This window comes from Gracilinanus agilis, chromosome 5 (genome assembly GCF_016433145.1).
Source record: "Gracilinanus agilis isolate LMUSP501 chromosome 5, AgileGrace, whole genome shotgun sequence".
Classification (NCBI taxonomy): Eukaryota; Metazoa; Chordata; class Mammalia; order Didelphimorphia; family Didelphidae; genus Gracilinanus; species Gracilinanus agilis.
In genome coordinates this window covers 172633803-172646617 of record NC_058134.1, presented here as the reverse complement: position 1 = coordinate 172646617, position 12815 = coordinate 172633803, and the positions used below count along the sequence as shown (strand labels likewise).

General features: G+C 39.9%; 1 protein-coding gene across 1 annotated transcript in view; it reads left to right on the top strand.

Annotated features, from left to right (window-relative positions):
* Window positions 1-5251: 5251 nt before the first annotated feature.
* The window catches only part of ECHDC3 (enoyl-CoA hydratase domain containing 3), a 41874-nt gene continuing 34310 nt past the window's right edge, over window positions 5252-12815 (top strand). Inside the window, exons 1-2 of the mRNA XM_044679405.1 lie at window positions 5252-5734; window positions 11258-11379. Of these exons, the coding sequence (XP_044535340.1) occupies window positions 5565-5734; window positions 11258-11379 (292 nt within the window). The 5' untranslated portion in view covers window positions 5252-5564. The remainder of the gene's footprint in view (window positions 5735-11257; window positions 11380-12815) is intronic.

Here is a 12815-nt window from a genome sequence, read left to right as displayed (position 1 = left end):
GAGGTATATATTTTATGCCATCTGTGACCTGCATAGACTTCCTAGAGAGTAAACTTTTGTAAGTAGTCATCAACTTTGCCAATGACTAGAGTAGACAATATAGACAATATAAAATAATTATGTATTTCATTTGTTACTAGGTTCACAACACTATACCTGGAACTGAGGAGGAGGAAGAGGCAAAGATGGCATAACCCTTGCTACTAAATCTCTTGTTATGTTTCTATAAATTCTTTCTACCCTCTAAGTAGCATGAAGACTGTTAAAAAGTTAGACAGGCTATTTGGATGGTAACTGGTGAATTCAAATAAGAAAATTATGTTTTAAGACTTTTACTAAAGGAAATTAATAAAAAGATAAACATGTGGTTATTTATAGTTTAAAATGAAAAATAATGCCTTAACAATAAGGCATTATTATTCCCACATTTAAAATGGAAACACTAAGTCAGAGAGAAGTTAAGTGACTCATCTCTAGTCACACAATTATAATAAGTAGCAAAGTTCTTGTTGGACCCAGGTCTCTTGACTGAGTCTATAGTTCTTTCCCCATCACACCTCTTTTCACTCCATCATGCTAGTAAATATCAGCCCACTAGAGTTTAGCAGAGATGGCACCATTCTGCTACTTGGAAGGGGTGGGGTAGCTGTTGGGAGCAGAGCCTGGAAAATCAAAAAGCAAGGAGCCAAAGGACTCTCCATTAAAACTGTTTCCTATCCTAACATAACACCTCTTAATCATCTCATTATATGCTTGTCTTGTAGGTGCCTGGAAATCAATAAAAGAAAGTTCAAACAATATACTGTGTGAATCTACAAATCTGTCTTCTACCTCCTTTTTCTGTACCCTGTGGACTTCCCTTGTATCAAGCCCAAGACACTGGGATCCACAGAACTGTCTTTTATTCCAGATTATTTTTGCAGTTTTCTGCCAAGAACCGGCAAGTCTTTAAAGGAAAAGGGAAAAGGTAGCAAAGATACATCTGTAAGGCAAAGAAAGGCAGGTGGTGCAGAGGAGAACATAAATCAAAGCCAAGGAGAAGCCCGCCAGCAACCCAGAAATCAAATTGTGTCAAAGAGGTTTGTGCAGGAAAAAAAATAGATTAATAGGAAAATGGATGGGTGAGAGGAATGACAAGGAGTCTCAACAAGAATTAATGAGAGGTGGAAGAGGCTTCCGCAAGTATCTTGTAGGAAAAGGGTCAGGCACTGCTTTGGGGTGGATTAACATAACAAGTTATATTGCCATTTGCCTGAATAATGCAATACTTTCTACCTGTATTGTCTATTTTTTTCTACCTTAATCACTTTCGAGGGGATAAAACAAAACCTAAAAGAAATGGAATAAGAAGCTTTTAAATACATTATATATACATTCAGGGGCCCAGTTTCATAGGCTGGAAAGGTGATAGGTGACTCATGATCCAACATTTAGCAGCAAATGCTCCCTAAATATACTGATAATAAACATTTTCACCAAGGCAGCCAGGTAGCGCAGGGGATAGAATACTGTGACAGCAGTCAGGAAGACCTGAGTTCAAATTTGACCTCAGACATAGCTGTGTGACCCTAGGCAAGTTATTTAACCTCTGCCTTAATCCATTGGAGAAGGAAACAGCAAACCACTCTGGTATCTTAGTAAAGAAAACCTGGTGGCCAATATTGGTAAGCTATGGTCCATAGGGTCATAAGGAGTTGGACATAACTGAAGAATAAAAAATTAACACAGTGCCATTAAAAACTGAAATCAGAGCTCAAAGAAAAACCCAAAGCAGAACATATGTGACAGGTGCTGTAATATGATTATTATGGTCTATGATAAATCTTCATGTCTATATCCATGGTGAACACCAACATCAGTGTTGGACAGACAGAGTCCATCTGTAATAGCAGTATAATTTGAGGATGGGTTATTGTTGCTAATAATAAATGTTTAACAAATATTGAGTTTTAATTTTTCAAGTTTCCATGTTGATATAATTTTTAATAATTGTTTTCTGATATTTTGCAAGTCACATGTTCTCTCATTTCTTCCCCTCTCCAAGGCTTCAGGTAATAATGATATTAGTTGTACATGTATTATTATATAATATATATTCCATATTTGTCATGTTGGGAAAGAAGATACATATCGCTTACATTAGAGAAAAATTCATGGAGGAAAAAATGAAAAACGGTATGTTTCCATCTGTATTCAGACTCTGTCAGTTCCTTCTATGGCAATGGATAGTTTGTTTTATCATAAGTCCCTTGGAATTATCCTGGATCCTTGCATTGTTGATAATAGTCAAGTCATTACAGTCGATTTTTTTACTATGTTCAACAGCCTCCTCAGTTCTGCTCACTTCACTATGCATCATTTAAATCTTTCCAGGTGTTTTTGTGATGATCTTGTTCATCATATCCAACATCTACCACTAATTTGTTCAGCCATTTTCATCCCCCAACTGATGGACATCCATTCAGTTTCCAGTTCCTTGCCAAACAAATATTTGTTAAAGAGAGTAGTAAAGGATTAATATGCTTATTGGCTTGGATTAATTCTAGACAATTGAGGAATCCAGGTGGCACACTGGATAGAGAATTGGACTCCAGAATCAAGTTGAGGATAAATTCTGACTTTGCCACTTACTCTATGACCTGGGCATGTGACTTAACCTCTTTCCAGCTTCACTTTCCTCATCTGTCAGATGAGGGGATTGGATTCACTGATCTCCAGCTCTAAATCTTCTAGTCCACAGTGCTCAGGTACTTTCAGCTGCATCACTGCAACCACATCAGTGTAACTGGCTGTGTTTAGTTAAAAACATACATAATTAACAACTAAGGATTCATGATGAAAATATTACTCCTGCCGGAGAAAGAACTGATGGAGTGTGAATGCAGATCAAAGCACATCATTTTTTACTTTATATTCTTCATGATTTTTTTCTTATATGTGGTTTCTTTCATAACATGATCAATATAGACATATGTGTTGCATGATAGCACATGTATAACTGGCATATCTCAGGGAGGGAAGAAAGGAGAGGAGTTGAATCATAAAATGTCAGAAAACAAATATTTAAAATTATTTCTATATGATATTGGTATAAATACAATAAATATTACTGAAAAAATAAATGTACATGATTGTCTCTTTAGTAATTTTATCTGCACAACTATTGACTATACCTGAATCTAAGTTTTAATCACATCATTCTTCATGTTCTGTTGTACTTTGTACAATAAATGATTATTAATGACAATACGGATATAACCAGAAACAAATAAATGATAACATTTTCTTAAATGAGGAAGAAGCAATACATTATGGTAATTTTAAGCTATATTCCAACTTTGTCCTTTCTTACTTTCTTTTCCTGTTTGTTAGTCTCGGTTTTAAAAAATTCTCAATTCACTAAAAATATAGTAAGCATTTTAATGCTGAACACTGTGCTAAGTGCTGGGCATATAAAAGCAAAAATAATAGTTCATATTTTCAAGGACTTCACATTCTAATGGACAGTATTTTCAGTAGGCTTTCCTAGTGAGTTTCTGATATCTTTCCAAATACAATGAAATTCTCCAGATATACCAAAAACTCCAAGGAGCTTTTGGCACCTACCACGTTGCTCTGAACTATTGAAAAGAGTCAATGGCCCCAAAAATCCCTTAAAGATCATAGGATCCTATACTTAGAGTTGAAAGAGACCCTTAGGGCTATCAGTCCAAACCCATCAATTTGAAGATGAGAAAATTAATGAAGCAAAGAGGTTAAGGAGACAGAAAGACCTAAATTCAAATCTGTTTTCAGAACCTTACTAGAGGTATGATCTTGCACTTAACCATGCTGTGCTTCAGTTTCTTCATCTGCAAAAATGGAGAATGTGGGGCAGCTGGGTAGCTCAGTGGATTGAGAGCCAGGCCTAGAGACAGGAGGTCCTAGGTTCAAATCCGGCCTCAGACACTTCCCAGCTGTGTGACCCTGGGCAAGTCACTTGACCCCCATTGCCCACCCTTACCAATCTTCCACCTATGAGACAATACACCGAAGTACAAGGGTTAAAAAAAAAAAAAAAAAAAGATTATAAAAAAAAATGGAGAATGTGATAATACCTATCTCCTAGTGTTGTGAAGATTAAATGAGAAATATTTGCAAAGCACTTTGTAAACTTTAAAGTGCTATTTAAATGCTGGCTATTATTTATATTGTTCTATGACTTGCTCAGGGTCACATATCTAGTAAACTGTCTGAGGTTTGATTTGAAATTAGGTCTTCCTGACTCCAAGCCTTTACTATAGAAATCTTAATGACAAAGCTTGGCCATGAAACTGGTGAGATAGCCTATCTCCTGCGCTTTTGGAGGACTATGAATTAGAAGACTGAATATACTGTCAGACTGGATTGTTGTGCTGGTTAGTTTTGCTGAACTGCTTTCTCCTACCTGCTTTTTTCAGAGGATCGTTTTTTTTTTCCAAATAAAAGAGAGGAAGGCATCATTTTCAAGAATGAAAGTAACATTAAAATATATATTTTAAAATGTCGAGTTCTACTGTGTTAGAAGTTTAAATTTCATTTATTGATCCAGCCATCCATTCATTCATTAGGTTAAACAATATTAAAACCATCTTGGAAACGATAAGCCCTCTTTAGAACTTAAGCTCTTTAAGAGTAAAGACGCAGGCACTCGATGTTCCATATCGGTCAGTGTGACCTTGGAGCTTCAAGGCCATTCAAAATAAATCTACAAAGATAATTTTGTAGCAAGCTCCTGCCGTCTTGCGGGTCTAAGTCTACTGGTCTAAGCCAGACCAATACAACCTTCTCTGGGATGGAGATGTGGATACCCAAGACTTTTAAACTGGATGAATGTGAGAAAAATAAAATGTTACTGTTTGTGCTACATTTTCACATGTAAACGACCTTGGAGCTACAGCACAGTGGATTTTGAGGGAGGTGAAAAGAGAACAATTTGTAGGGCCAGGTGGGTGTCCATACTTCAGTTCCACACACAGATGATTTTCCCCCCCTCTCAGATAAATGCTTAGCTTGCTGGAATTGCAATCCTCAGGCAATCACTTCTTACACAGGAAGAAGAGGGGGAGGGGCGGAAGAGAGATGCCACCAATACACACCCCCTCCTCCACCCCTAAACCACCCAAGCCAAACCAAACATCGACCACAACAAATCAGGCAGAAACTCCCAGGATCTTAGATCTGCTTTCCTTTTTTTCCCCTTTCCCTGTCGCTCCCCTTTGACTGGGGGAGGGGTAGTGCCCTAGGAGTAGGGAAATCGAAAAATGTCTGGCAGATGCGCTTTCTTTTGGTAAGCCTGGGGGTCGAGGGGAAGGCGGTTGCCTGCGCACCGCCCCCCTCCCCGCCCCATCGAGGCCCTGGGCGGAGAGCGCCGTGGCCTTACAGGCCTCCCCCGGTTTCGTTTGCTCGCTGGCCTTGGCCTGGGTTAGGGGACAACTGCCCTTCCCCCGTGGCAGCGCTGCAGAGCAGGTCCGGCCGCCGCCTCGGCGTCAGCAGCGAGCCCAGCTCGTCTACGTCCCTCTCCCGCAGCCGTGCTCTCCAATTCGATGGCCGCGGCTGTGAGCCTGCTCGCCTTTAGGGCTCGGGTGCCCGGCCGCCTCCTGAGCTGCGGGCGGGCTCTGCTCTCCTCCAGCGCCTGCAGTCGGGGAGCTGCCGGAGCCAGGCAGCCTCAGCCGGAACAGCGGCTCACCAGCTGCCGGCAGCTGGATGGCATCAGGTCAGGCTCCGCGGGGGCCTCCCCCCAACCGTCCCTAGTGTCAGCTGTTCCTAAGGGACTAAGGCGGTCGCGGGGAGCGGCCACCAGGCGCCAGGAGTCTGTGTGTTTTTGTTTGGGTGGTGGTATCGGAAGGGGGGCACTAAGGCCAGCAGGAGCTCTTTGGTCCCCACTACCGAAGTCCGGTCTGCAGCGCTGGGGCACTGAGTAGGACGGCATGGGGTGGGGGAGGGAAGAGTCCTAAGAATAGGGCAGCCTTTTCCGAATGTTTGCCCGGGTGTTGGGCCTGGGGATCCTCATTCAGTTCACTCCATTTCAGGAGCGGAGCTGGGACAAATAGGCTAATATAAGGAAAAGAGATTTGTAAACCTCCAAAACAATCAGAAAATGGCTAGACAGGTCAGCTACTATTATTCCTTCCCCTCCCAGTATATTCTAGAGGCTGCACGCTTCAGGGCATCTGCCTAGCTCCTGTTTATAACCGCTTTGGCAAGTACTGCTGGAAGGGGCGTTTAAAAAGGCACTTTTAGTCCATTCTCTGCCTCCCGCAGCAGGGTAGGCCTAGAACTTGGTTACATACTTAAGGGAGGGTGAGTCGCTCCCCAATACCTTTGATATCTAATGTAGGTTTAAAAAACCCCACCCCTCCTCCCTCCCCGAGCAAAAACTCCAAACAACCGAAACCTCGGTAGTAGATGCTTCCTGGCCAAGTTAAGCAACTATGGAAGTGCATGAGTAGGAAGGAAGGCCTGTGACTTTTCAGGAAGTCCTTCAAAACAATGTTACCAGCCTCAAAGGGCTTAGTACAGTGTGTTCAGTGGTATCAACAAATCAGCTCTCAGATCTGGGTGCCCCCTTACCAAGGAAACATTCCTGCCTGCTGATAATTAACAGGATAAAGTAGTTACAGAATAGTATACAGAATAGTACTCCTTCCCCCACTTCCCACTAGGTCCCTAGATCCTTTTCACAAGCTCCCTTCCTTTAGGGAGTTTACAAGTACATAGTTGAACCAGTGTATTGACACACATCAACCATTCAGTTAGTCTACAAGCATTTATTGAGCACCTTCCATTTACCAGAGCACTAAGGATCCAAAAAAAAAAAAAAAAAGATGGAGGAACAGTGCCTATTCTTAAGGTGCTAGTGTCTAACTGGGGAGACAAAAAGACAAACATCTATGTACAAACAAGACACACAGAGAGTACATTGGAGATTCTTTCAGAGGCAGCCATGAAGGGGATCAGGAAAGGCTTCTTGAAGAAGGTAGGATTTTAGTTGAGTTGAAGGAAACCCTCCCATGTAGATATACTTCTTCCCCCCAACTAGTCAATCTCCCAACATTCCCAGTGTAGGAGACACCAAAATGTGGTTCATTAACCAACGCATTTATCTCAATCCAGAGAGTTGTATGCAATTCCCTTAAAAGGCACAAAAACTAATATGTAAAGATGACCCTCAAAGGAAATAGATTTTAACTCCTCCATGCAGAATATCTCTTCTCCCTCTATATATTCAACAGCTTGGATCCCTGCTCTATTTACAAAAGGCCATAAACTTGATTCCTGGTGTGGCATCTGGGTGATGACAGAATGATTGAGTCAATGACTCTAACCTATGGAAATCCACGACTGAACTGGAACATTTTCCTCTTCCATTAGACAGCTTGCCCATCATAAAACAAAAAAATATACGTACTTTCAGGGCAGCTAAGTAGCTCAGTGGATAGAGAGCTAGGCATAGAAACAGGAGGTCCTGGGTTCAAACCTGGCCTCCAACACTTCCTAGCAGTGTGACCCTAGGCATGTCACCTAAGAAGCCCTACTGCCTAGCTCTTACTGCTCTTCTGCCTTGGAACCAATATACAGTATTGATTCCAAGATAGAAGTGATTTTTTTTTTTTAAGGAAAAGAAAGCAGTAAGAAGTATAGAAGGAGATCTTTTCTGCTCCCACCTTCTTTCTGAAATTTACCTCCTATTTACACTGTTATCGTGTATGTGTCATTTGTATATTGTCTTCCATATTCATAATGGAAGTAAGTGTTTAATAAATGGCTACTGACAGATTGACTGAATGATGAACTAGCACTGGATTTGGAGTGCAGGAGAGACTTGGTTGCTCTACCTGCCCCTGACAGTTATATGAACATCTATTATTCATTTAACCTCTTGTCCTCAGTGTTTACATTTGTAAAGGGGGGTGGGGCGGCTAATAATATCTGTAACACTTCATAGGTTTTTGTGAGGATTAAAGGAGAATAATGTATAGAAAGTATTTTACAAAAGCCCCCCTCCAAAAAAAAAAGCACAGGGCCTGGCATATAGTCAGCCCTTAGTAAACCCTTACTGATTGATTATATAAATGTCAGCTATAATAATAGTGATGGCTAATAAATATAGTAGGTATATCAGAATCACAGTCATTTGGGAACATAAAGAATTTGAAATATGTGTTATCTTTTTTAAAAAAGCATTGGTAAGTAACTTTTTCATATTATGTTTTAAGTTTTTTTTTCTCTTAATTTTAGGAAAGTATTGAGTACACAGCCAATAATGAGCAATATAAGCAATAAGCTTATGAAAAAAAAAACAATATAAGCAATAAATACTTTTTTCACTGAATATTTTTGAAAGAATGAAAAAACCTGGTCAAGGACTGAAGAAAAATCAGCCACTGTACCTATTAACTTTCAGCCACTATGACACAATCTCTTTGACTATAGTTTCTTTGTGAAACTTAAAGGGATGTAGATGAGGAGGATTTGGACTAGATCAGTGATGGTGAACCTATGGCATAGAAGCCAAAGATGATATGCAGAACACAATCTGTGGGCACAAGAGCTGCCTCCCCACCCCACCCCACCCCGAGTTCCTTGTTAGAAAGGCAGAGGTACTCAGAACTGCTCTCCTCCCCCTCTCTACCATGCCTGTAGACATTTTTTTTCACATCACCCACCCCTCTGCCAGCAGCTCAATGGGAGTGCACAGGGGGCAAGTTGAGTGGTTCCCAGGAGGCAGAGCTGGAGTCGGGTAGAGCTCTTGGGCCACTCCCCTCAATCTTCACCTCTGATAAGGACATTTTTTTCACTTTATCTGACCTTCCATCCAGCAGTCCAATAGGAGTGCTTCCTCCCTCCCCTGTCTGGGGTAAGGGGGCAGGAGTAGGTAGGGGGTGAGATGGGAACAGGGCATGGCACTCTATCTCTAAAAGGTTTGCATCACTGGACTAGATGATTCTGGGGTCTGGACCAGTTCTAAGCCTCCATGATGCTAAAAACCATTAAAATCTGATCTCTGTGTCTGGAATAGCTTGTTTAAAAAAAAGAAATGCTAAGAACCTGGTTAAAAAAAGCTAGTTTTTCATTACCAATTCGATAAGGATTCGTTAAGTACCTACGTACATAGTATTGACTTCTAAGCTCTATCTATGTAATTTTAGACAAAACAGTTTACTTTCTTTTTCTAAGATGGAAATAGCTGTCCTCTGATAACACTGTTTCAGTTTCACAAGACTTTTAACTTCAACATTGAGTCTGAAAAAATTGAGAGGTAATAACCAAAAGCAATGGTACTATCTACCCTATAATTGACTATGTAAAATATTTTTATTCTCTTGCATGGTTTTCAGAGTTCAGGTAGTGGCGACAACTAACAGAAAGCAGTTTTCTTCTCCTGAACAGTTTTTCTCCAGCACTCACTGAGGCCTTTTCCCTTTCATGGTTCTTGGAAATAAATAGCTTTAGAGGCTTAATCAGAATTAATCATCCTCTTCTGATGAACAGTGCCATCTAAACTGCTTCCATATTGGTCATCTGCTCAATGCTACAACAAGGAATTTACGTGCCTTATTCTTTTAAAAGATCCCAGTTTCTAGGCCAGAACAGGCTGAGAGTTAAAATAATTCTTCAGCCAAAGTGTTAATGAGACATACTGTCATAGTTACTCCCAGGTAGGCTCTGGAGTGCTTGGGCTCTCAGGAGCAAAAGAGGGTTATTCAAGAATAGTACCTATTGCCACAGTTTTAGGGAGCCTGGATCCTTTCCAAATTTTTGCTTTTGGCCTCAAAATGTAAGTTTATGCCATTGATCAGGGTGGTAGGTTTTTTAATGTTTTTAATGTTTGCTGAGGCAAGAATATTTTCCCTCTAATGGAAATATTAATAAGCAGCATTATGATACAGTGGGGAAAAGTTTTGGATTTGGAGACAGAAAACTGGAGGTCAAGTCCTGTTTCTGCCATTTACTTTGAAAAAAAAAATACTTCAACTCTCCTGGCCTCACTTTCTTCACCTTTAAAATAAGGGAGTTAGATGACCTATGAGATTTTCTGCTCTAAGCTTGTGATCCTATGGCAGTTCCCTTGGCACTCTCAAAACATGCAGCAGCTTTTATACACATAAGTAAATAATATTTATGGAAAACAAGAGAATGAACATCACACCCATTTGAAGAGGACCACAAAATTGAAATGACATCCTGGAACTACCCAAGAATCATTATTATTCTGATTGCACCGGGATTAATTCAGCCACCAAAGGGAACTGTAGCAAGGGATGTTATTTATGGAGGGACCAAATTGCCCTACATTGCAGTGAGGAATATGAAATCCATCAAAGAAGGGGAAAAGTAATAAAAAAAAAAAAACACTAGGTAGAGAGTGACAGGAGGCTGATGTCAAATATAAAACAGCAAAATTGCATTTGGCTCATTGCTGATTTCTGTCCTGTTCTTATAACAGTAATAATAATCCATTTCTGCATGCAGCCAACAGGATGATGATCAAGGTTATTAGAGTCAGCACATGGGGTATAATGAAACAGTGATCAGGCAACTTTGCATGCACAAAGGCATTTTGTTAGATGGTTTTTATCAAGAGTCCCTCTCCCAATATGAATTTTGTCCTTTTGTTCTCTCATCACACATTAGCAGAATTCTGTCGATACCATGAAAAGGCAGATGAGAAATGCTGTCACAGAATCATCTTGACAAACATGCCAGTTTCTGTTCTCCCCAGAATGGTTGATAGGAGCTCTGGGGCACTGAGGGAGGGGGTGAAATTTCAGTCATATTTGACTCTTTTCCTAACCTAATTCTGAAAAACAGCTGGAAGGAACCAGGTGAAGTAGCTGCTGTTTTGTCAGATTCTTTCTGGCTCCTGCCACTGTCATGCAAAACTTGGAACTGCTCAACAGAGGACAGTGATTTTGAAAATACTGTGCCTTGTCCTTTTCACAGAGGTGACAGCAATGTTTTTGACAACAAGCCCAGAGAAAAAAAGAAACAAATCAACAGAGGAGGATAAACCTAACCCCACCTTTCAAGTATTCTTTTCCTTGTTTTGCCTTGATTTGTAGTTCCAGCAAGTTGACAGCTACTCTAAATCGCAGGAACTAAGCATTAAGCACCATCAGATCAGTTTTCTCCCTTTTGTTTTTTTTAATAGTCCCCAAATTAGAAAGGAGATTGGAGGGGTTCTAACTTGTTATGAAGGCTACATGACTGAGTAATTATAAAATGTTCTTCACAGGACCATTATCCTGAATAATCCAAAGAAAAGAAATGCTCTGTCATTACATATGCTGAAATCTCTCCGAAATGACATTCTCCATGATGCTGAAAGCAAAGATCTAAGAGTCATTATCATTTCAGGTATTTTCTTAATAATAAGAATTTGATTTTGAGAGTAGATTTCTCTCTCCCCATGTTCTACCAGTGTCAGGAAAGATTAATCTCAATTTGGAAATTAATTGGCAATTCTCTCATACTTAGATGGAGAATTTTAAAATGCTAATTTCTAGATAGACAAAATGGTAAAGTGATTGAGACCTTGGTAAAAGCACTACTTGAGGTATAGATTATAGCATCATTAATAATGAGCATTCATCAATAAGAATATTTCTTTTCCTTCATCTTACTGCTGGATGCTGTAAGTTACCAGTGTCAGTAATAATGATCTCCCTCTCAAATTTCAGGACTTGGTTTATAGGGCACGCTGAAAACTCCATTCATTCCTCTCCCATCCCCTGCAAAAAAAAAATGGTTTCATTTTTTGGTGACTTTCTGTATAGCCTAACTTTTGTATCATATGGTTAGCCACCAATCTTTATTTGAAGAATGTAAAGTAACCAGGGGATTTGTGAGGCATGACATTGTTAGTGATAGAAAGAGAATTTGCCATTAAAACTATAGTTGCTCATCTTAACTTTGTCACTTTGAGCAATTCACTGGAAGTCTCTGATAAAAATGTTCTGGCACTATATAAATGTGAGTTATGATCACCTACCAGAATGGTATGATGCATAAGCCACCTGAAAAATGAGAGAATTGGGTTAGATGACCATTAATGTACCTTCCAGCTTTAATATTCTATGCCTCTAACTCAAATAATAATTATTATTATAATTGTTGTTGTCATCATCATTATTATAGTTCTCATTTATATAGTGCTTTTTATAGGTACAAAGTATTTGTCTCATTTGATATTCATGACAATGTTATGAGGTCAGTAGGGCAGATTTTTTTATCCTCATTTTACTGATACCCCAGAATTTAGCTAACTTGCCCAAGATCATGTAGCTAAGGAGTGACAGTGAGAACTTGAATCTTGATCTTCTGCCTCAGAGCCATATGTTCATTCTATTTAACTTCACTGGTCACTTTTGTTGACCACCACTTCTTTGCTTGTACTGGGTTCCCAAAAAAGCTGACTTTTTAAAGTAGTTTTCAGTGGAATTTCTTTTCAGTGACTAAATATTTACAGACCCATCTATGCTTGGCCATCCAATCGTGAAAGACATAGGTTACAAATCCAGAAAATGTTGGTTCAGCCTCGGAGAAGGAATTTTAGTTTTCCCTTTTTTAATTGTATGCTTTCGTCAAGGTCCTGTTCTGATTTTGTATAAAATACTCCCTTTTTTTTTTTTTAAACCCTCACCTTCCCTCTTGGAATCAATACTGTGTATTGGCTCCAAGGCAGAAGAGTGGTAAGGGTAGGCAATGGGAGTCAAGTGACTTGCCCAGGGTCACACAGCTGGGAAGTGTCTAAGGTCACATTTGAACCTAGAACCTCCCGTCTCCAGGCCTGA